At 39.5% G+C, this 26481-nt stretch overlaps 1 protein-coding gene across 4 annotated transcripts in view; it reads left to right on the top strand.

Annotated features, from left to right (window-relative positions):
• Positions 1 to 26481, top strand: part of app.L (amyloid beta precursor protein L homeolog) — a 145047-nt gene that overhangs the window by 37805 nt on the left and 80761 nt on the right. For all 4 annotated transcript variants that reach the window (XM_018244877.2, XM_018244878.2, XM_018244879.2 and 1 more), the window contains 2 exon segments: positions 10203 to 10370; positions 21979 to 22108. In XM_018244877.2, the coding sequence (XP_018100366.1) occupies positions 10203 to 10370; positions 21979 to 22108 (298 nt within the window).

The following is a 26481-nucleotide window of genomic DNA, read 5'->3' on the forward strand; positions in this document are numbered from 1 at the left end:
GATTAATCTCCAAGACGTGAATGATACATTGAACTACTTGTAGAAATACGTTTCATCCGACTTCCAGTTGTGTGCAGAATACTTAATACCATGGGAAAGCAGATGTCCTTTCAGACCAGCTCCTCAAGGAGAATTATTTCTGATCCAAATTCTTTAATACTGGAAATCTTGAAGACCTTGTGAACAGTTGGGGAATTTCTTGCAGTTCCACAGGCAAAATTTGCCCTTGCCTTGTATCCATAACAGTGAGCAATCAGTCAAGAGTTTTCTCTTACTTTGATGCAATCAACTAAACGTGCTTTCATTATTTCCATGGTTTGCCTGAGCAGAACACCCTTGCCCATGTTCTACATCAGGGTTCCCCAACCTTTAGAACCCGTGAGCAACGTTCAGAAGTAAAAGGAGTTGGGGAGCAACACTAGCATGAAAAATGTTCTTGGGGTGCCAAATAAGGGCTGTGATTGGTCATTTAGTAGCCCCTATGTGGACTGTCAACCTACATTGAGACTCTGTTTGGCAGTGCACCTGGTTTTTATGCAACCATAACTTGCCTCCAAACCTAGAATTCAAAAATAATCTCCTGCTTTGAGACCACTGGGAGCAACATCCAAGGGGTTGGAGAGCAACATGTTGCTCACGAGCTACTGGTTGGGGATCACTGTTCTACATAATGTCAATAATGGACATTTTAGCATCACAACATCATTTCTCTTTTTATCTCTGCTTTTCAGCTGGTTCCCAACTTGATCCATTGCTCAATTAGTACATTTTCTATAGATCGGTCTTATCTCAAGCCAGCTTGGTACACGAGGTGAAGAGCAATGGGAAGCCATTATTACCATCTTTCTATATGGCTATACCGCTTACATGTGGCACAGCATTTTACAGAGACCATTTATCATTCACATCAATCCCTAATCCAGTGAAGCATAGAGGTCTCTGTCATATACACTATTTTCAGTTTCCTCTGGAGCCAGTGTGTTTTTGAATTTTGAAAGGAAACAGGAGTAACCAGAGGAAATAAATTCAGGAATTTCCAACTCCTGTAGACAATGACCTGGGCTTGAAAATTTCCAACAAATTTAGACTTCAGCCCCTGTTCTGTATTCAGGGTCATGTCCTGTAAAATTATAATATTTGACCCCTACTGTCTACTTCATAGTTAGAAAAGCCAAGGCAATTGAGGTTAAAACTTGAAGCTTTATTCCATCATGTTAAAAGATATGCGTCCTAACGCGTTTCGTATCAAACAATACGTTCCAGAAGACCGTGATATCTGTGAATGGAAAATTGGGGTTCTGCTGTTGTTGCAGTAGTTCAAAGAAATGGATTCCTCCATTCCATGCTAAAGTCAAAGCTTTTCATTCTGTATCCTTGTAGCATATCTGAGACCTGTCTTTGGCCAGTAACTCTTGTTATGCTGAGCTATAGAACTGAGCAGAGAAGCGTCAGGAGATGCCTCCAGAATATGTAACCGTATTCTGGGGTTCCAGGACAAATTCTTAATAATAGGGCTATATCCTTGCCATTTAGGAACTCTAGGCAAATATTTATAAGCTAGGTCCTACTACAATACCACTAACTTCATACATACGGGTAAAATTATTAATTTATGCTGCAAATGTTGCACTTCTGCATCGGAAGACTTGAGCTGGAATTAACCTGAATTATTTCATTGTGATGCACAAAGCTATTAGCCATTTATTGTCTGCGGCAAGAAGGCACAGTCGTTTTAGATGAAGTGCGCCGAAGATATATTTACTCTTTCACCTGCAGTGCCACAAAATGAATTTATGAACCACCTTCCTCAGTTTTTGCCGGTCTTGTACTTTTTCTCTGCCGGAAAGATGTAGGGAGGAGGTAGAGGAATTTATGGATGTGGGAAATTGTTTAAATCTTCGTCGGTGTAGCGCAAGAGTGAGCAAGCAATGTAAATATTTCAAATAATATTTTATATTGAGAGAAGAGGGCTTTGCAAGGTTGCAGTGCAGCAGGAGCTCCCGGGATGACATGTCCTTGTCTGATTGGTTCTTGGGTATGTAGGAATGCGACAGAATGCAGAACAAGGGGTGATACCTAGGGACAAGTCTCTCTTTGGTATATATGTCAAAGCCGCCTTCCCCAGCATGAGCATAAGGAGTTTTCCTTTAATTGGGAAAATTAAAAAAAAGATTTTACATTATTAGTTAATACCTGGTCAGATGGGGTTATAAACTGACCTGAGGTGGTTGCAACACAGCTCCAGTTTCATTATATGAGCACACAATTGTGCCCAACTGCTCAAGGAACATTCTTGGATTTTTATCAGTGAAATAGCCTATTGTATTACTTAGAGCTTGATGCCCTAATTGTGCAATGGCAACACCATGACCTCATCTGGTTGCCCAAATACCTGTGGCTGTTTTGGTCTAAAATAACACCACAGTGTTTCTTAACCTTTTTCTCAGGGGCCAAAATTAGTTGGAAGAAACATCTGAGCTACCAAAGTCATGTTTTTGAACTAGGTATGCACCTTGTCTGACTACTTCCTATTGTAGGATAAAGTTTTACTGCATTCAGGGGGACCCAATTTAAACTGCACGATGATCCATTTTTTGGCCCTCATCCACAAAAGTCCAAGTCCTCAGACCTTACTATGGCACAGACTTTTCTGCTGTGACTCCATAATTGACATCTATGATCATTGGCTTATTTTCCAGAATTTTTGTGCCACTTCTAGGAAGGTTCTTCAGGGTTCATATTTCATATTGCAGAAGCATAAATCTATCTGAGGCCTTGATTATCAGCTTACCTTCTGCTCACAAAGACTCAAGTATCAAATGTTGCATATAGAAGGTATTGTTTCCTCATACCAGCACTACCATCATTTGGCCCTGATCCACAAAGTCCAAGTCTTATGACTACTTTTCTGCAGTGACTCCATACTTGACATATATGATCATGACTTATTTTCCAAAATGTCTGTGCCACTCCAGGGTTGATATTTTATTTTTAAGAAGCAAAAAATCCATGACTCTACCAGGGACATCATTAGTAATGCCAAGAGGCCTTGTTTATCAGATTACCTTCTGCTCACCAAGCCTCTTGTACCAGATGTGGTGAATATTGTATGTAGAAGATATATATAGAAGTTATAGTTTCATTGCTATAGTTTCATTTTATGCGTGTTGCCAACTGAAACAAAATCATAGAACTTTTTATTTAAAAATACACCCCTTGTCATTCTTCTGAAATCTGATATTCCTTCCTACCTAGGTTAGAATGACCCAGGCATGAAATAACATCCGTTGTCCGTTCTCATAAAGACTAGAGAAATCTCAGAAGCCAGAAACCATGTGATTCTCATCCTTGGTTCCCAATACTATTTTCGTTAGAAATATGTTCCATTTTCCAGAGCCTCCCATTATGCACCCCAATGATGGAGAGAACGGTTGATTGCTTTGCTTCAAAAGAAGTCTGAGCTGCTGTCACTATTCATCTATTCATGTAGGTTCTTGACCTTGCAAGAGTAACCAAGGTGTTATATGGTCAATCAGTCCCAATTAATAGTCTAGAAGAAGCATTGTTTTACCATAGAAGTGCAATTAATGGGAAAATCTTCAAGCACTGTGAAGAATGTTCATATATGAAAATCCTTTCATCAGCCAGATGAAGGTTGTGAAGAGCTTTTCTTGGCGATATTATAGGAGCCACAATCATTTTATATATATTTATAGAAAACTTGAGACAAGTAGCAGTCAGGGCATGATTGAAAATGTGCCTTCTCGTTTCTAGTAGTGCATTGAAGGGGTTGTTGACCTTTGCTTTGACTTTTAGAATGATGTAGAGAGTGATATTCTAAAACAATTTGCAGCTGCTTTTTGTTTGTGTTTTTTAGCTTTTTATTCAGCCGCTCTCCAGTCTGAATTTTCAGTATTCTGGTTGCAAGGGTCCAAATGACCCAACACGTAATATAATATAGCACAAATGTCCCAATAACAGATCACATGTGGAATAAATAAAGTTACATAATATCATGATGGCTTAAAAAGAATGGTGATTCAGTGTCGCTGGCTAGTGATAGGGAGCGGTACCAGATGGCAGAACATCTTTTTAATTGGGTTTCCTAAACGTATGTTCTTGATGGGGTGCCAGAATGTGTACCCCTGCCAGTGAGGTCATTTATTTCTTAGATTCCAATCGTTTTCCCATTGCCTGTGATTCCAAATAAATATGTTTTATAATACGGAAAACACATAAAGGTGAAGTCCCTTAAGGCTTTGGGATTATTCCAAATCAGTGATGACCTTATTGGGCATATTAATGATCTCATTATTCAGGTATGGGACCTGTTATCCAGAATGCTCAAGATCTAAGGCTTTCCGGATAAGGGGTCTTTCCTTAATTTGGATCTCCATACTTTGTCTACTAAAAATAATTTAATCATTAAACAAACCCAGTAGGATTGTTTTGCCTTCAATAAGGACTAATTAGTTGGGGTCAAGTACAAAGCAAAGTTAAAATAAAGAACAGACATAGGATCCGTTATCTGGAAAGGCATCTCCCATGGACTCCATTATAATGAAATAATTAACATTTTAAAAAATGATTTCTTTTTCTCTGTAATAATAAAACAGTACTTGTACTTGATCCAAACTAAGATATAATGAATCCTTATTGGAAGCAAAACCAGCCTATTGGGTTTATTTAATGTTTTAATGATTTTATAGTAGACTTAACATATGGAGATTCAAATTATGGAAAGATCCCTTAGCCGGAAAACCCCAGGTTACCAGCATTCTGGGTAACAGGCACCATAACTGTATATATTCTGGGAGGTTTGGTTCTGCAGAAGCCATAGTTACTAAGCAGGTCAGTGCCAATGACCATACAACCATACAGGAGATTGGTATAGGCAGAACAGTGACTGGTATATCCATCCCATGTATAAGGTTTCAACAGGACATCACAGTTTCTATATGCAGTTATGGGATCCGTTATCCGGAAACCCGTTATCCAGACAACTCAAAATTACGAGAAAGGTCATCTCCCATAGACTCCATTTCATCCAACGACTCCATTTCATCCAAATAATCCAAATTTTTAAAAATGATTTCCCTTTTCTCTGTAATAATAAAGTACCTTGTACCTGATCACAACTAAGATATAATTAATCCTAGTTGGAAGCAAATCCAGCCTATTGGTTTTATTTAATGTTCACATGATTTTCTAGTAGACTTAAGGTATGAAGATCCCAATTACGGGGAAAGATCGGTTATCCGGAAAATACCAGGTCCTGAGCATTCCGGATAACAGGTCCCATATCTGTATATTACATATATAAATAAAGGCACATAAGCACCACTTTTTAAATGGAATTATGTTTCATTCCACCTTTGTAAATGAGGAAAGGAGAAAAGTAATCAATACTTCATTGTATTTATATAAAAAAAAAAGCCAAAATGAGGGTACCAATGTCAGCGATGCGTGAGCAATAGGCCCGCAGCTATTTTTCTCATTAATCCGAGACATTTCTGCTATGTTCATGCAAATCTAGGAGCGGGGGCAATAAATTACCAAAGTCACCTTATATTTTTTTTTCCCCCTCCGCTGGCCTTACCATAATCAGCCGTTGCCTTTAATTAACTCGCAGATGGGTGAGAATGAATCCTTGTTCGGTGCAGAAAGTATATAAAAATGATTTTCCAGCGTTTTTTATATTTACATAATGCTCGCCTCGAGAGGTCTAATCAGTTTTATTAGTCTCCAGAATTTATACACTTTCAGCTGGATTTACAGAATTTTACCTTTATGTCCGCTCACGTTAGACTGTTGTTCAGTGTCATCTATTTGTGCACTTTAAAGATCAGGTAGCTGCTATAAGAAAAATAAAAGCAGTATGGCAACTTCTCCTTTATGGATGTTCTTTAGGGTGGTGTCAGACGTGGCTACGGGGGGAGATTAGTCACCCAGCGACAAATCGTCTCTTCTTCGGGCGACTTCCCTCCTTTCCTTCCTGCCTCATGAGGAAACTTCAGGCGACTTTAGAAAGCCGAAGTGATCAGAGTGCCATCCCGCCGGCGATTTCTATTCTAGCCGGCGGGAAGGCATTTAGGGCAGATTAGTCGCCCAAAGAAAAGACGATTTGTTGCTGGACGAATAATCTCCCCCAGTAGCCACGTCTGCCACCACCCTTATAGATGATCATTGCCATTTGCTGGTGCTATTCAATAGGACAACAGAGATAGTAGAAGTAGGAGATTGTCCTGTGACCTGTCCCTACAGAGTAACCGATGTATTTATTTTCTGGGAATTATCAAAATGGGGAGATTAATTACGAGGCAAGATGGTGTTGTTAAAGGAAGTTAGCTTTTAGTATGTTATAGAATAGCCTATTCTAAGCAACTTTTCAGTTGGTCTTCATTATTTGTTTATCGTTTTTTTAATAGTTTGCTTTATTCTTCTGGATCTTTCCAGCTTTCAAATGGGGGTCACTGACCCCCATCTAATAAGCTAATGCTCATCACAAAAGGGGCATGGCAAGCGGCGCACGTCTATAAAAGTTAAAGTCGGAAACCGGCATTTGGAAGGTTGCTGGCGGGGAGAGCAGTCCGAAGAGCTCAACCCGCCTGCGACCCGGAAAGGGGGGTGCGAGGTCGGCTAGTAGAGAGTGATATTCTGAGACAATTTGCAATTGTCATATTCATATTTTATTATTTGAGGTTTTTGAGTTATTGAGCAATTTGCAATTTTGGTCAGAAGGTAAATAATTAAAATAAAAGTATAAAAAATAAATCATGAAGACCAGCTGAAAAGTTTCTGGGAACTGGCCATACTATAACATACTAAACATTAACTTAAAGGTGAACCACCCCTTTAAGTAATGGTCTTAGAGCTGCCAGTTTGATTACTATGGACTCAAAACCAAATATTGTGCCTTGGACCCTTGCCTTACCTTCTGTTGTCCAGTTCTCCTGAGCTCCTAAGAGAACCATCTCCATGGGTGATCTCCACCTGATTATCTGCTCTTCCCACCCACTACTTAGAACCTCTCTACCAGTAGAATGGTCCTCTCTATGATCAATAGAAACAGCTTTGCGTTGATACCATAGCAGAGCTACCCGCACTTGTGTGCAAAGGCAAATGTTTAATGAGCGCATCTGAAAAGGAGGCGGATAAGCTTAAAATAAATGATATTTTCCATATGAATGGGGTTTGATAAAATGCCTTTTTTGTTGTGAATGCAAAGTATGAAGATTTGGGATATATCACTGAGGTGGGTATTTCATGCCCATGATTAGTGAGGGGAGCTCGCTATTATCTCCTCCGGCTCCCATAATTTATCAAGGAGCTGCAGGCGCTGAGCCTTCACAACTGCCTTTATAATAATAAATGCCTCCTATTATCTGTTATTCGGTTACATCTAGTCCCTTACCGCTGTTTTCCCACCCAGCTCCCCTTATGCTCGGCTCCTCGTGAAACCGCTGACATTTTTATGGGGTCATTTATTAGTAAATGTTTCCACCATTTAATGCCAGCGTATGTCATAAATAAAAGCTCGATAGGATCTAGTCGCCCAGTAAATATAATTATTTTTAGCTAGTAAATCTCTACCGCTGTATTTTTAGGCTACTCGGATGTCAAATTTCTCTTTTATTGCACTGCAAAAAAAAATGATCATTTCCGAAATACCTGCTTATTAGACATGAATAATCCATTGCTGCTCATTGTCTCTTAGAACAGATAGTACTGATGGAAAGTTTATTACTTTGATGGCCCTGTTCTGAATGAATAGATGGTTCCTCAACTAAATGTTATTTTTTTTCCAATCAGGCTTTTTTTTTGCAAATATTTTTAAACATTTCCAATGGACAAATATCAGATATAGATTATAGATAATAGATATCAGATATAATTGCGAGACTGGTGAGAATTGGTAATTGCGAGAGGGAACATTTTGCTGCCATTTTTAGCATCTTACGGCAGAGACACACGCTCAGATTCAGAGGGGTTAATCGCCAGCGACAAATCTCTTCTTCAGGGCGACTAATCTCCCTGAACTGCCTCCCGCCGGTAGAATGTAAATCGCCAGCGGGATGGCAATCGGTGCACTTTGTTTTCTGAAGTTGACTCACGAGGAAACTTCGGGCGACTTCGAAAAACGAATCGCTCCAAATGCCATCCCGCCGGCCATTTCGATTCTAGCTGGCAGGAGGCAGTTCGGGGAGATTAGTCGCCCTGAAGAAGAAGCAATTTATTACCGGGCGACTAAATCTCCCCGAATCTTCGCGTGTGCCCTTACACTCAAAAGTATGTTCAGTAAACGTGTACTTGAAAAGGGCAGAGACACACATGGGGAGATTCAGTCACAATCTAAATCGCCGGTGGGTTGGCACTCGGATCGCTTCGTTTTCTGAAATCGCCCGAAGTTGCCTCACGAGGAAACTTCGGATGACTTTGGAAAATGTATCATTCCGAGTGCCAATCCTGCCAGCTATTTAGGTTCTATCCGTCAGGAAGGCATTGCGGGGAGATTACGGTAGTCGCCCGAAGAAGAGGCGATTTGTCTCCCCAAATCTGCACGTGTGTCTCTGCCCTTATATGTGTCAGTCGGATCCCATGCGGTGCTTGTATTGTACATTTTTAAAGTGGCGCAGCGGGGAAGCAGTAGAAAAATGAATAAATTATGGAGTTGGCCCCGGCACAATATTGTCAGTCTCTGGACAGCAGATAGAATGCCATTTCTCTGAACCTTTGAGAATCCTCATTTTTTTTTCCCCTGTCAGAATATACTTTTGTGTTATTTCCCTTAAGCTTTCGCATTTTAAAGGGTAACTGGCAAGTAATCCATCAACCCCAATCGGAGCATGATTATCTATCTCCCAGTGCAGACAGAGGGACCCCTGAAGCCTTTGGAAGATAAATCATTTTGAAAACATATACAGTATAAAATCCCCAATCATGTTTTCTTCAGAGTCAGAGTTTTTTCTATTCCCTTGCTGTGGTCAATCTCTAACCAAGCATTATAAACACGTGAAAGCAAGAGCCACAAAAATGGTCAGTTTGGTATATTAATCTGAAAGGAGAATGAATGTCCAGGTGTGTGGCCAGGCAATGCTTCAAATGGGATGGTTGGTTGGATATCTGTGAGCTCCCCCCAGGTGTGACCCCCATTATTACTAGTGATGCAATGAATCGGTTCGTGATTCTGCCAGGATTCGGCCTTTCTCAGCAGGATTCTAATTCAGCCGAATCCTAGTGCCTGGCTGAACCGAATCCAAATCCTAATTTGCATAACAGGAAAGGAAATCACATAACTTTTTGTCACAAAACAAGGAAGTAAAAAATTTTGTTTTAGACTTTTTGCCCTTCCCGTCCCAAATATGCATTTGCAAATTAGGATTCGGATTAGGTTCGGTATTCGGCCAAATCCCAAATTGTGGATTTGATGCATTCCTAATTATTACTGATATGTATATGACTTACAGGAGGCTAATGAGTGCTGCCAGGCACCCTTTATTTGTTTGAATTAATTAAAGGGAAAAATAATTAATGGGAAAATATTTTTTCCAAAACGCATCAGTTAATAGAGCTGCTCCAGCAGAATTCTGCACTGAAATCCATTTATCAAAAGAGCAAACAGAATTTTTTATGTTTAATTTTGACATGGGGCTAGACATATTGTCAGTTTCCCAGCTGCCCCCAGTCACGTGACTCTGATAAACTCCAATCACTCTTTACTGCTGTACTGCAAGTTGGAGTGAAATCACCCCCAGCAGCCTAATAACAGAACAATGGGAAGGTAACCAGATAGCAGCTCCCTAACACAAGATAACAGCTACCTGGTAGATATAAGAAAAGCACTCAATAGTAAAATCCAGGTCCCACTGTGACACATTCAATTACATTGAGTAGGAGAAACAATAGCCTGCCAGAAAGCAGTTCCATCCTAAAGTGCTGGCTCTTTCTGAAAGCACATGACTAGTCAAAATGACCTGAGATGAACCTACCCACCAATATTACATCTAAAATACACTTGCTGGTTCAGGAATGAAATGTTATATTGTAGAGTGAATTATTTGCAGTGTAAATCATGACAGAATGCCTTTATGGTAACTCTAGTCCTTTGTTGACCAAACACTAACATCTTGATCAGTCTCATAACTGAAATTGATTTGATGCTAATGGTGTTCTGACAGTTTTGTATCATTGTTCTCTTCCAGGTGCCAGCAGATGGAAATGGAGGCCTGTTGGCAGAGCCACAGATTGCCATGTTCTGTGGCAAGCTGAATATGCACATGAATGTTCAGAATGGGAAATGGGAGACTGATGTGTCCGGGACAAAGGGCTGCATTGGAACCAAGGAAGGAATCCTTCAGTACTGTCAGGAGGTAAGTCATGAACCGCATTGGGCTACAATGTGACCAGACATTAAGGCATAAATGCATTAATATTAGATCTGCTAGGCAGAAGCACTGCCCTGACCTATTCAATAATCTTTAGGGCTGGATTATTAGCCATGCACAGGCCAATAAAAGCTGCCTTCTCAACAGACTATTAGCCCTTGTGTGGAGGCTTTCTGATGGGTTTTCCAACCCATATCTGACACCATTTTAATAAAATAATTTGGAATTTTACAACATATTTCCTTTTTCTCTCTAATAATAAAACAGTACAGGTATGGTATCAATTATCCAGAACTCCTTATGCAGACAGATCTGAATTATAATAAAGCCATCTCCCATAGACTCAATTTTAATCAAGTTGTTTTTTAAGAATGATTTCCCTTTTCTCTGTAATTATAAAACAGTACCGTGTACTTGGTCCCAACTAAGATATAATTAATCCTTATTGGAGGCAACACAATCATATTGAGCTAGGATTAATGTTTAAATTATGTTTAGAATTCTTAAGGTATGGTGATCCAAATTACTCAGGTCCCTAGCATTCTGCATAACAGGCCCCATACAGTACCTGTAACTTGTACTTGATCCAAACTTAGGTGTGATTTAATCCTTATTGGAAGGAAACAATCCTATTGGGTTCATTTACTGTTCACATGATTTTCTAGTAGACTTAAGGTATGAAGATCCAAATTATGGAAAGACCCCTTATCCGGAAAGCCCCATGTCCCGAACATTCTGCAATAACAGCTCCCATATATATGTATATCATTTTCATGCCCAAATGGTGCACCCGTCTTTACAAATTGAATTCTTATTGGCAAGTCAAGGTTTAATAAGTTGTGCCAAAGCATAAGCTCTTGTGACATTTTGCAGCATGGAAATGCACTTTAACTAAAAGTTCAAGAGGCCCCATCAGTATTTGCCCACTGTCTGTGTCTTGGTATACTGTTGCTATATTATTCCATTTATTATTATTGTTATTAACAAATCTTTATAGAATACAAACAGGTTCTGCAGTTCTTTTACATTGCACAACCCTAATTGATACAGGAAGTAGAAAGGGTCCCGCTCAATAGAGCTTACACTCTAACTACCAGGGCGAGGCTTCTAATTTCCATACATTCCCTGTGCACAGAAATATCCATACTGTATAATTTGATTTATGCCCAATAGTAGATAGCAGCTGTAGGCTGACATAAAACTGAATGTAACACGTTTGATTGGCTTTGCCCTCTGGGTGTTTTCCTGGTATTCAGATTAGAAGCATAAATGAATATATGTTCCGGGCTTGCGTGGGTGTTGTGACAGCTGTCAAGAGACAACAGCAGAACGCCCCTTTATTTAGGAATGGTTTAATATCCCCAAAACCAGTCAAATCAGCAGCTTCTCATTAGTATGCAGGAAAGCCTCATTCCCTCTTGCTAATGCATATTCAAGGCATTTACATTTGATTTATGAAATTGCTGAAGTCATGAGGAACACAATAAAGTCAGGCCTGTCCTCTGTGCAGGTTTTCCTAATTAAACCTTAAATTTTACAGGTATGGGACCTGTTATCCAGAATGCTTGGGACCTGGGGCTTTCTGGATAATGAATCGTTCTGCAATTTGAATCTTCATAGCTTAACTCTACTGAAAAATAGGGATGCAACGTATCCACTATTTTGGATTCGGCCAAACCCCCGAATCCTTCGCGAAAGATTAGGCCGAATACCGAACTGAATCCTAATTTGAATATGCAAATTAAGGGTGGGAAGGGGAAAACATTTTTTACTTCCTTGTTTTGTGACTTGTGATTTGGATTCGGTTCGGCCGGGCAGAAGGATTCAGTCGAATCCTGCTGAAAAAGGCCAAATCCCGAACCAAATCCTGGATTTGGTGCATCCCTAATGGAAAAAAAAATTTAAACATTAAATAAACCGAATAGGCTGGTTTTGTTTCCACTGAGGATTAATTCTATCTTAGTTGGGATCAAGTACAATGTGCTATTTTATTATTACAAAGAAAAAGGAAATATTTTTAAAAAATTTGGATTATTTGGTTAAAATGGAGTCTATGGGAGACAGTCTTCCTGTAATTCGGAGCCCCAGATACCCGATCCTATACCTATATTGCATAGAACTATATTTTGTAAGGTCAACTAGCCTTTTACCTTTTAGGGTGGCGGGGGTGAAATTATAATGTGTATGTGTTATAATGTATAAGTTGAAAATCCTGGCTGTGAAGCTTAATGGGTGGGGATCAGTGATGGGCGAATTTCTCCCGTTTCGCTTTGCTGAAAAATTAGCGATTTTCCAGTGAAATTCGTGAAACGAATCATACAATTCGAGAATAACTAGTGGGGATTTGCGTGGGAACAGATGAAAGATGACTGCAAGGTACAGAGCAGGTAAGTAAATGGGTTGCAGTCAAGCTGTGGCTCAGTGTTTGAATAGTCAATAGGATTAGCTATTGATATGACTATGAATAATTTATTTGGGTGTCAGGCTTATGGAACTGAATGTGGGTGTAATGAGGAATAGTAATGTACTCACAGAAAGTGTATTAGGGATAATTTCACCTAGAAGCCACATTGGGGCTTTTAAAGGAGTTGTTCACCTTTGAGTTAACTTTTAGTATGACGTAGAGAGTGATATTCTGAGACAATTTGCAATTGGTTTTCATTTTCTATTATTTATGTTTTTTGAGGTTTTTTTAGATTTTTATTCAGCAGCTCTCCAGTTTAGTTGCTAGAGTCCAAGTTACCCTGGCAACCATGCATTGATTTGAATAAGAGACTGGAATATGAACAGGAGAAGCCTGAATAGAAAGATGAGTTATAACATAACAGCTCCCATATATATGTATTTGTAGCCTTACAGAGCATTTGTTTTTTAGATGGGGTCAGTGACCCCCATTTGAAAGCTGGAAAGAGGCAGAAGAAGAAGAAGGCACATTATTTAAAAACTATAAAAAATCAATAATGAAGACCAATTGCAGTCCTTTAATATGGCTGGCTGCACGTACCATTATGCCATCTTTGAACTTAAAGGAGAACTGAATCGCTAGGCAGTTAACTACTTCTGATGTATAACATCTGTGTGACACTTAGGAGGTTATTTATTAAAGGTTGATTTGTGAGTTTTTTTTCTACCTCGGATAAACCTACAATTTAAACATGCTTGTTTGCTTATTTATGAAATAATCTGAATGTAAAAAACTCAATTGAATGCAATCGGGGGAAAAACTTGAATACCTTGAATTTATCGAGTTTATAGGATAAAAAATCTCAAATTTATTGTGTTTTCGAGTATAAACCAGTGTAAAACACCCGAAACTCTTGAAGGCAAAAAACATCTTAAAATGGTTAAAGGGACCTCTGCCATTGAATTCAACAGGTGTTACAGTAGCTGGAGTGTTTTGGGATTCTGACTTTTATTAGCTGTGGGGCATAAAAAAAATGAGAAAAAACTCGGCCCAAATATGAGTAGGTGAGGGCCTGAATAGGAAGTAATACTTTTTTTAGCTGCTGGAGTCAGTGACCCCCATTTGAAAGCTGGAAAGAGGCAGGAGAAAAGACAAATCATGAAAAACTATAAAAAAAAAAAATAATGAAGACCAATTGCAAAGTTGCTTGGAATAGGCCAAGCTAAAAGTTTACTTAAAGGTGAAGTAAAGCTACCAAAGCAGTTTATTGCCAATATGTTAGCCACAATAGTGCAAGCTATAACACTATATTTATTCTGCAGAACAGCTCTAGAATCCCTCTCTGTTTAGGATAGCAGCTGCCATATTAGCTTGGTTTGAAATCACTTCCTGCCTGAGTCTCTCCCTGCTAACTCTGGGCTCAGATTACAGCAGGGAGGAGGGAATAGTGGAGCAAACTGAGCATGCTCAAGCCCAAGCCCTGGAGGTTTATGCTGAAAACAGGAAGTCTGATACAGAAGCCCATGTGTACACAATAGAAGGAAAGAAATTGTGTTTCTTTGACAGAGGACTTTGAGGGTTTACAGGTGTATTTATATAGACCTTTCTGATGAAGCTTACTTAATTTTAGCCTTTCCTTCTCCTTTAAAGGTGTACCACCCCTTTAAGATTGAGACTGGCACTTTACCACCAAGCTAGAGGTAGGAAGGTGCATTTGCCCTTAAATGGAAGTATTTACAGTGCTGTTTTTTAGACTGGCATGAGGCTGTAATATAGATAATAAATCTTCCTGCCCATGTCGTGCATTATGCCTGTTCTGCATTGGGGAGAGATGGGATAAGTAGCCGGGGATGTATTGGGTAGAGGAGTAATTGATATGAGGATGTTGTGAGTGTTCTATGCATGAGACATAAGGACACATATCCCTTCTGAACTGATCTCCCTGAGAAATATGAATGGCACCTGCACCTGACCCATATTGGGAATTTAATGCTGTGACCTCTGCCTGTCAATGGACTCTCAGTGGCCCCAAACTGCTGCCAAAATGCGTTTCATGGGGAACAGCATGATAATTCCTTGTTTTTACTGCTCCGCAGTACTGCAGTCATTACTAGTGGGCAGTAGATCAGCAGCACTTGATGTTGGAGGGTTCCTCTCGTCGCATAATTATCCCATTTATATCGTCCCATTTCATTTGTTACTTATCTCTAATAGCCCTCTGTTTTTCCGTCACATTAGGCCCCAGATTACATTTATTTCTCTAACCGTTTCGGTGGTTTTTATTTTCTTCTGCTTCAGCCAGGTTTCCTTATCTCTCTCGCTCTCGTTGCTGCATAGGTCAGCCGTCTCTTCAGTCACATAAAAGGCTGTTTATCCTGCCCTGTCGCTTTAAAGTGCTCTGACATTTAGGGTTTAAGCACACGTACAAATTCGGGGAGATTTAGTCGCATGTTGACTGATCGCCTCTTCTTCGGGACGACAATCTCCCCGAACTGCCTTCCCCATGCCTTACGCATGAAAAATCGCCTGCGGCAATGCATTCACGGCGCTTAGATTTCCAAAGTTGCCTCACGAGGAAACTTTGGGTGACTTTGCCGCAGGCGTTTTTTCATTTTAGCAGGCGTAAGGCATGGGGAAGGCAGTTTGGGGAGACCATTGCCCCGAAGAAGAGGCGATTAGTCGCCAGGCGACTAAATCTCCCCCAATCTGCCCGTGTTCTTTTTCATATTCAAAACGTGTTTATTAAAATAAAATACTCAAAACAAATATAGAAGCTTTTTGCCCGTGTTCTTAAACCATTAGGGGGTTATTTATCAAAGGTCGAATGTTAAGAGTTTTTTATAGCTTGGATGAACTCACAACTCGAATGGTTTCTTATTTAAGAAAAAAACTTGATTGGAAAAAACTTGATTCTGCGAGTTCGAGTTGCGAAAACTCATTCGATTTTTGGGGCAAAACCCTTTTAAAAAACCTTGAACATCATGCAAAAATGTAAGTTTTAACGGAAAATTTTCCAAATTCCGGAAAGATCCTTTATCCGGAAACCCCCAGGTCTAGAGCATTCTGAATAGCAGGTCCTATACCATTATTATTATATATATATATATATATATATATATATATATATATATATATATATATATATATATATATATATATATATATAATGTAGAATGAGTCTGTTAGTGTGGAGGAGTCCAAAATATATGAAGAAGGACCCAGCTTGAAGTCCTCTTAGCATAAGATATAAAATAGGATAACATTTTATTTTAAGATCTTTATATTTTTTGCACTACAGATTGAATGATGGAAAGATGTGATAATAAATCTCGAAAAGTTCTATATTCTTAAAAAATGCATAATGAGCCATCACAATAAAGGAGCAGTTTACAAATAATAAACCAAAATAATTTTGTTTTTCTGTTGCTGATCATGTTTACATGGTCAGATCCGGGGAGATTAGTCGCCCGGCGACAAATCTCCTCTTCTCTTCATCAGGCGACTAATCTCCCCGAACTGCCTTCCCTGCCTTCCCGCCAGCTAGAATGTAAATTGCCGGCGGGATGGCACTAGGATTGATTCATTTCCGAAGTCCAAAGGGCAGGACTATTTCATGACATGGGGTGTGTTCAAGATTAAAGGACCAGTGACCCCAAACAATAAAAATCAGTTTTGTATGTTTTTACACTTAAGGGTCAGGGAACATGCTGCTATTTCAGGAGATGAGTCGCCCAGCGTCAAATCTCACCTAGAAGCCACATTGGGGCTTTTAAAGGAGTTGTTCACCTTTGAGTTAACTTTTAGTATGACGTAGAGAGTGATATTCTGAGACAATTTGCAATTGGTTTTCATTTTCTATTATTTATGTTTTTTGAGGTTTTTTTAGATTTTTATTGAGCAGCGCTCCAGTTTGTAGTTTCAGCAATCTGGTTGCTAGAGTCCAAGTTACCCTGGCAACCATGCATTGATTTGAATAAGAGACTGGAATATGAACAGGAGAGGCCTGAATAGAAAGATGAGTTATAACAATACATTTGTAGCCTTACAGAGCATTTGTTTTTTAGATGGGGTCAGTGACCCCCATTTGAAAGCTGGAAAGAGGCAGGAGAAGAAGAAGGCACATTTTTTAAAAACTATAAAAAATCAATAATGAAGACCAATTGCAGTCCTTTAATATCGCTGGCTGCACGTACCCTTATGCCATCTTTGACCTTAAAGGAGAACTGAATCACACATCTGTGTGACACTATAGCAGCGTGTGCCCTTACCCTAAAGGAGAATGAGATTTAACTGATTACCTCTCACCTCAACTGCATTGTTCCTGCCCTGGGCCCCCCATATGGGGGCGCTGTGACTGCAGAGTTGTATAGCAGGGTTGCAAAAGTGCTCAGAAGATCTGATTTTATGTGACTGTAGGTCTTTTATTTCCCCCCACCAAAAACCATTGTTGTGTTACTGGTCCTTTATCTCTGTGTCGTGCGTGCAAATCGAGCTTGAGTACAGTAAGTGTGACATTAACAAAAGGGTATCTTCAGTTTTATGTTAACACTAATTATTTTGTGCAGTCAGCTATTTCATTATGCAAAATACTGCAGATTTTCATGCCATTGCTGTGCCTGTAATTTTTCAGATGATGGATCTGGCCTGTCAAGTTTCACGCAATTAGTGTGGCAGTCCCCGTGCCCTTTCTGCTCCGATAGGGGGGTGTCGCATGCCTTGTCGGTTACCCCCTTGTCATCTTTGTTTATCTTCCTGAGTGAGTGTTGCCTGTGACCCATGTTTTTGTTATTTGCCCTGTACAGACTTATTTATCAATCCCTGAGCAGAATATGTTGTCTTTAAAACCTCTGGCTAGGTGCCCCCTTAGCAAGGTTACCATAATGGATACTATTGGTTAAAAAAATAAATCAAAGAATAGCAGTACCTTTCAATTGACAAGGCATTTTTCATGCTGCAATGTTTTGTAACAGCTGAATCATTAAGCTTCCCATTCATTTTCATTGGGTTCATTTAACTCAAATTTCCTGGGGCTTAACGAATCGGTGGGGTGCTAAAGCCTCTGCGTGCAGCTGTATAATTTTACGCACAATTGTACAGTATGAAACTGCATAGTAAAGGTATGAGTCAAGCATTCACATACTTCTGCTGCAATATTAATCCATAAAATAGATGGAACAAAGCAGCATAGGGCAGAGGCTTTTATATTCTTTTCTTTAAATCCTATAATGCTCGAGGTATAAAAATCTGAACCAAATAGCTACACAGGCATTAGAAACTTTGAGTCTCCAATTCCCTCCCAGCATTATGTCTTTTCAGCTTATATATAAGCCCAGCCCACTATTTTGGATTCGGCCCAATCCCCGAATCCTTCGTGAACCAAATCTGAATCCTAATTTGCATATGCAAAAAGGGGAATTTTTTTTTACTTCCTTGTTTTGTGACAAACAGTCACGTGATTTCCCTCCCCGCCCCTAATTTGCATGTGCAAATTAGGATTTGGTTCGGCTGGGCAGAAGGATTCGGCCGAATCCAAATCCTGCTGAAAAAGGCCGAATCCCAAATCGAATCCTGGATTCGGTGCATCCCTACGGTGCATTTACCCCGTAAAAATGACTAAATGAATGGAGTGCTGCCTCCTAGACAAATACACACATATTATTATTATTATTATTATTAACATGTATTTATATAGCGATATATATATATATATATATATATATATATATATATATATATATATATATATATATATATATATATATATATAGTCCGCTCAAAAAAAACGCATCAACCAGGTCTTAATATGAAAAATCAAATATTCAAAATTTATTGTCAATGTTTCGGCTCCATAGATTGAGCCGTCTTCAGGACACAAAGAGTTGTGTTTGTATAATGTATTGGTTTTCTCCCGAGAAGAGGTTTTGAACTGTTGGTGTTCCGGTCTCACCCTAACCTTCCCCTCCCTCTCCTTTTTCTCCCCAACCAGGCAAGCCAATAATGACAGGACATTGAATCTGGACTGCCAAATGGAAGTTTATTGGTTTACATGACATTGATGGAACTCTATAGCCTTCCTGAGGCTACAGTCAGCAATAATGATACAATGATGCTAATCTGCATGCCATTTCACCAACATAGTGACTATGTATCCATTTTCTCTTACAGTTATGTTCATTGATAGTGTCCTTATTTTGATATTCCTAAGACAATGGACATAGTGTTGTACAAGGGGTAATCTATTTTCCCTGTGATGGGTAAGCAACTCCAAGATCAAAGAAATTTTACCATGGCACTGAGCCTTTACTTTTTTGACAATATCATTAACCGTTTACCACCCCCCCTTTTTTTTCCTTTCTTTTCCTTCTTTTATATTTTACTTTATTTGGTTTTTGTTTTCCTGACTTTTTAACATTTTTTTATAGTCGTCTTTGTTACAGTTTTTTGTTACAGCTTTTTTGTTACAGTTCGTTGTTTTACTCCCAATTTTTCTTCTTCAGGCGTTTTGTTACCGATGGCTGTAAAGTGCATCTGGCGCTAAGTAGGGTATGGGCCTCTTGCAGAAGGTCGGTCGGTGTGTAGCAGGATCTGTTGAAAAAGTTTAACAATATTTACTTGTACACAAGCTCAGAGTGCACTAAGATAGCAACGGATACCACCCCCCCTTATCCACCAACATACCATGCCCAGGTGACATCACACATCCGCACTGCAAATATAATTATGCCAATTAGCCAGCTGGCGGGTCTCCTCCGTTGGTGGGAGACTCGCCTAGCGGTTCGGGCACGAAATAACCCAGTCAGGGTTAATATGGGAGTACTGTGCGGTGTGCCCAATGAGAAGCGGACAGGACTGATGCAGTCCAATGGGGTGTCGGTATTCCGTATGCGGCTGGTGCCGCAAGCGCTGGAACCTCTGGCTTGCGACAGGTTGGAAGGCACGGACAGGGTTCAGCATGACTGCTCTTCTCCTACACCCTCCGTATCTGCACAAGAGAGGCGACATTGACTAAGGTAAGCGCCGATCAGATGCCTGACAGCCTGGTGTATGATTACTGCCTCGCTTCCCCGGTTAGGACAAACTGGGGGCATACGAGGCCTTGATTTTATTTTTTATTAGTATATATGACAGCACGATGGATTATCACTATTAAAATGCGGGGTTTTCCCCGATCACGTTGGTGCACATACTCTGCTGCGCAGAGGGTTTACTATGGTTGTAAATATGTTACTGTTTAAACAACAATCTATGTATCTAATACGTCACCAAGGGGGTTACCATGAGAACTTACGTCACTCTCACGTTTTGGCGGGCTCTGGGGGGTTTAAATTTGGATGTTTGTACACAACTCTTTGTGTCCTGAAGACGGCTCAATCTATGGAGCCGAAACGTTGACAATAAATTTTGAATATTTGATTTTTCATATTAAGACCTGGTTGATGCGGTTTTTTTGAGCGGACTATGTGATTGTTGTAAACCAGCACACGGGCATTGGATCGTTTGCCGTGTGCACCAGCTACCCAGTATATATATATATATATATATATATATATATATATATATATATATATATATATATATATATATATATATATATATATATATATATACTATAATTTAGTTTTTGTAATATGCAGATGCCTTGCATTACATTTGTTTTGGTTTTCTGCACAAATAGGGGGAAGGGATAAAAGGAGAAAAAACAAGTGATAATTCAGGCATTAGATAGGGCCCATAATGCTTGAATGTTGGTGGACAAAGTAATTTGACCATAGCCACAAGCAGAGATGGGACTGGAGGAGTGGGGGTTGGGTATAATGCAGTGATTTAGTTTTTATTAATTTTGCTGCTGTCTGCTGCTATTATACATACTATAGAAATAATGAAGATCTGGGCTACTCTAGGAGCGTAATGGAGTTTCATGCTGGAATTCGGTTAGTGTGCCCTTGCAATCTGATGTTATTGGCTGCATTACTCACTGTCAGTATATAGCTCACACATGCACCCCCCCCCCCCCCCCATTGGTCTCCCAATAAACAGTTACAGGTGCCAAAATCCCTCTGAGCCTTTTTGCAATGTGTATATTCCTCCTATACTTGCCATGTTTTCTATGAGTCTTGTGATAGGATATATTTTACTGGCTGTACATGGATTTTGTGTATTGAATCACATAATACCACACCTGCAGTCTTATCCCAGCTATTGTCTAGACTCTGGAGTACCGACTCAGCAAAGCTTGTCTAAATGCTGCCAGCTGCTCTTTCTGATAAATAAACTGCCTTTTTATGGCTTATTCCTTCTACACTGGATCAAAGAGTAGGTTAGAAAAACTCTTTTTTTAGGTATAAGTACTTACCTTACAATTCAGTTGTATTGAACAGCTTGAGTGACACCAGACAAAGCGCCTTCCCGTGTCATAGGTCTAATGGAATAGAAGAGACTTACATGAGTCTGTGCTACAAGTTAAATACATTTATAAGTCAAAACCCTGACCCAATTCCCCTTATATAAATGATGTTTTTCCCCCTTTAAAGGGATTCTGTCATGATTTTTCTGATGTAGTTTTTATTTCTAAATTACACTGAAAATAACTCGGTCTACAATATAAAATTTCATTCCTGAACCAGGAAGTGTATTTTTTTTAGTTGTAATATTGGTGTGTAGGTGCATCTCAGGTCATTTTGCCTGGTCATGTGCTTTCAGAAAGAGCCAACACTTTAGGATGGAACTGCTTTCTGGCAGGCTGTTGTTTCTCCTACTCAATATAACTAAATGTGTCGCAGTAGGACCTGGATTTTACTATTGAGTGCTGTTCTTATATCTACCAGGCAGCTGTTATCTTGTGTTAGGGAGCTGTTATCTGGTTACCTTCCCATTGTTCTGTTGTTAAGCTGCTGGGGGGAGGGAGGGGGTGAAATCACTCCAACAGCAGTAAAGAGTGACTGAAGTTTATCAGAGCACAAGTCACATGACTGGGGGGCAGCTGGGAAAATGACAATACATCTAGCCCAATGTCAAATTTCAAAATTAAATATAAAAAAATGTGTTTGCTCCTTTGAGAAATTGATTTTAGTGCAGAAGTCTGCTGGAGCAGCACTATTAACTGGTGCGTTTTGAAAAAACATTTTTTCCCATGACAGTATTTCTTTAAGGCCTTCTGCTTCTAACTACCACTTCAACCTCTGTTTTCAGGTATACCCAGAGCTGCAGATTACCAACGTTGTTGAAGCCAACCAGCCGGTGACAATCCAGAATTGGTGCAAGAAAGGACGAAAGCAGTGCAAGAGCCGCACTCACATTGTGGTTCCCTACAGATGCTTAGGTAGGTTGCATGGTTAAAAGAGACCAGTTTCTGTGCAGGAAGAAGACACAAACAGGGCTGCTCCTGAGGCAATGTGAGAGCCAGTGACAGTGAGCGGCCAGTTACCAGGGATGGCAAAAAGTCGCCTCCTTTAACTTTAAATGGGTTGTTCACCTTTAAATTTACTTTTAATATGATATAGAGAATGATATTTTGAGACAACTTGCAACTGGTTTTTATTTCTTATTATTAGTGGTTTTTGATTTATTTAACTTTTTATTCGGCAGCTCTCCAGTTTGCTTTTTTAGCTATCTGGTTGCTAGGGTCCAAATTACCCTAGCAACCATGCATTGTGTTGAATAAGAGACTGGAATATGAGTAGGACAGGCCTGAATAGAAATATGAGTAATAAAAAGTAACAATTAGGGGCCGATTCACTAACTTCGAGTGAAGGATTCGAAGTAAAAAAACTTCGAATTTCGAAGTGTTTTTTGGGCTACTTTGACCATCGAATGGGCTACTACGACTACAACTTCGACCCCCTAGTTCGCCATCTAAAAGCTACCGAACTCAATGTTAGCCTATGGGGAAGGTCCCCATAGGCTTTCCAAAGTTTTTTTGATCGAAGGATATTCCTTCGATCGTTGGATTAAAAACCTTCGAATCGTTCGATTCGAAGGATTTTATCGTTCGGTTCAAAGGATTTTATCGTTCGATCGAAGGAATAATCGTTCGATCACACTATTTGCGCTAAAATCCCAGTCGAATATCGAGGGTTAATTTATCCTCGATATTCGACCCTTGGTGAATCGGCCCCTTAATGTGTAGCCTTTAGGAGCATTTACTTTTTAGATGGGGTCAGTGACCCCTTTTTAAAAGCTGGAAAGAGAAGGCAAATAATTCAAAAACTATAAAATATGAATTGCTTAGAATTGTGCCATTCTATAACATACTAAAAGTTAACTTAAAGGTGAACCACTTTTTAAAACGGAAATACGGCAGCAGCAGTCCCAGGATCACCCCCACACCCAAAGCTGCATGCATAGGAGCACTTAAAGGCGTGCATTCAAGATGTGCTTTGTTGAAATTCACAAAAAAATACTGTACCCCTGCCTGATGTTACCCATAGTTACCCTATGCCTGTGAGTTTAATATCCCTTTATTCTGTGCTGTTACTCACAGCCTTTACTATTAGCCTTAACATTTCCAGCTCACAGGCTCACTAACCCCATTCATTTATTGTTATTCATTATGTCTTGCTTTGTACTGAGCTCAGCACTTTCACACAATAAAGCAGAAATACATCCTACAGATAAAAAATGGAAACAATACTGTCTCTCTGCACTGCATTAAAGATGCAAACCCTTTACCTGCAAATCCTCGGCAGTCCATTATACAATGCACTTCAGTGTTCCAAAATCTCCCTCCGATGCCCTCTAACAGTATCTGGAAAGGTAATTCCGGGCCAAAAACACCAGAGACTTTGGTTTAAAGGAACAGTAACACCAAAAAATAAAAGCATTTTACAGTAATTATAATATAATGTACTGCTGCCCTGCATTGGTAAAAGTTGTGTGCTTTAGAAAGAGTACCATCATTTATAGAAACAAGCTGCAGTATAGCCATGGGAGCAGCCATTCATGCTGAAAAAGGAGAAAAGGCACAGGTTACTTAATAGATAACAGATATTCTCTGTCATAGAATACAATATTCAACAGAGTGCATGTTAAGGTCTATGGGTGAAAATTTACTTGCGACGGCTTCGCTGACATTGCAGCACTTCGCCAGGCGTAGATTCGCCAGGACAACGAAGTCCAAAGTTGTATCCAGGGTACCGAACGCTTGCAAAGTTGCGCTAGCGATAACACGATAACAGTTTGAAGTTACGCTAGCAATGTCTAATTAGCATACGGCGGTGAGTTAAAGTTGAATGGACGTATATGTAGCAGCAAATACATTACATTACACAAGCCCAGGGAACCTTAATAAAATAAAATAGAGTTGTTATATTGCCCTACACATGAGCCCAGTGTATAGTTTATGTGCCATATGTTAGGAAATGTAGGGAGGAAGGTGGGTACCCCAAAAAAAAAACTACGATCTTTTTCAGCTTATCACCCTGTAAAAAGTAAAAGACACCAGCGTTTTTGGGGACTAATCTACTCTATTGCACTTCGCCTGGTCTGAGCTGGCGAAGTAAACTCTGGCGCTAGAGGTAACGTTCAGAAAAATCCACATCTAAGTGAATTAGCGTAGTTACGTCCCTTTGCCAGAGTGCAGCTTTGCCTGGCGTTAGGGAGCGAAGTACCGCTAGAGTCTATCTACTTCGCTAGCGAATTGGCGCCAGGGACCTTTAGTAAATCGGCGAATTTGCAAAATGATGTCACGCTGGCGAATATTTTTTAGCCACTTCACACTTTAGTGAATTTGCCCCTATGTAACCCATTTCTTGAATGGCTGCCCCCATGGCTTCACGGAACCGTGTTAATAGTAGTGTTTTCAAAATAAGGATGCACCGAATCCACTATTTTGGATTTGGCCGAACCCCCGAATTCTTCATGAAAGATTACCGGTAGTCCGAATACTGAACCAAATCCTTATTTGCATATGCAAATTAGGGGTGGGAAGGGGAAAACATTTTTTACTTCTTTGTTTTGTGATTAAAAGTCATACGATTTTCATCCCCACCCTAATTTGCATATGCAAATTAGCATTAGGTTTGGCCAGGCAGAAGGCTTTGCGGCGAATCCAAATCCTGCTGAAAAACGCCCAATCCTGAACCGAATCCTGGTTTCGGTGCATCCCTATTTTAAAGCCAACACATGACTTTTACCAATGCAGGGCAACACTTTGAAATGCTTTTATTTTTTTGATGTTACTTTTTCTTCAAGATGCGAGTTACTTGACAAATTCAGATTATCGTAAAGAGCAAGATTGGGCATTTTAACCAGAATATTTAGGCTGCTACATTCAGGAAGCCTCTTTATGCAAAAAATTTTTGGGATCATATCAATTTTTCCTATCAAAGCGACATTCTTAAATGATTTCATCATTGGCTTCTGTCCAAAATCTCATTTTGTTTCAACAATTTCATACATTTAAAAAAAAAGAACTGCAAGTGAATTGTTCCATTTCTTATGTTTTTCAAATCCAGTTTATCCTGTTTGGTTGGCAGCGTATTCTTCTTACAGTTATTTTTTAAATACAGGTATGGGACCTGTTATCCAGAAGCTCTGGACCTGAAATTTTCCATAATTTGGATCTTGGTACCTTAAGTCTACTAGAAAATCATGTAAATATTAAATAAACCCAATAGGCTGGTTTTGCTTCCAATAGGGATTAATTATATCTTAGTTGGGATCAAGTACAATCTACTGTTTTATTATTACAGAGAAAAAAGAAATGATTTTTAAAAATATGGATTAAAATGGAGTCTATGGGAGGAAGGGCTTTCCGTAATTCGGAGCTTTCTTAATAACGGGATAACGGATCCTATACCTGTATCCTCTGAAAACGATACATGGGCACCTTTGTGGTCGCTGCCTGTTCACCATATGTCACACAGAAGCAGATCTAGGTGTAATTATCATTATGTGAGAGGCAGCTCTGTGTTATTAATTAACCACTTGGCACGTGCGGGTCTCTGAAGTGTCTGTGTGCACTGGTTGTTGTGCATGTGTTGTGCATGTGTCGTGCTTCTCCTTCATGCAGTGAGTGGAGCACTGACTAATTTACTGGCTCCTGGGAGTGGAAAAAAGATTTTCACAGTGTATGCTTGAAGGGCTGGCTTATAAATGGAAAAATAGATTTTTTTTTCTTTCTCAGCGATGCTTTTGTACTGCAGTCATTTATTTTAGTAAACCTTGGGATCTTGGCATTTCTCAAATGTATCGATTTCCTGACTTTCATTATTTTTATTCTGTACTGCTGTACAGGTATTGGATCCATTATCCGGAAACCCATTATCCAGAAAGCTCCGAATTATGGAAAGGCCAACTCCCCTAGACTCCATTTTAATCAAATAACTCAAATTGTTTTCTCTGTAGTAATAAAACAGTAACTTGATCCCAACTAAGATATTATTAATCCTTATTGGACGGAAAACAAATTCATTGTAAGCAGAATTAATGTGCGGAGATCCATTATATCCAAATAAACCACATTTTTAAAAATGATTTCCTTTTTCTCTGTAATAATAAAACAGTAGCTTGTACTTGATCTCAACTAAGATATAATTAATCCTTATTGGAAGCAAAACCAGCCTATTGGGTTTATTTCATGTTAACATGATTTTCTAGTAGGCTTAAGGTATGAAGATCCAAATTATGGAAAGATCCATTATCTGGAAAACCCCAGGATCTGAGCATTTTGGATAACAGGTCTCATACCTGTAC

Source organism: Xenopus laevis, chromosome 2L (genome assembly GCF_017654675.1).
Source record: "Xenopus laevis strain J_2021 chromosome 2L, Xenopus_laevis_v10.1, whole genome shotgun sequence".
NCBI lineage: Eukaryota > Metazoa > Chordata > Amphibia > Anura > Pipidae > Xenopus > Xenopus laevis.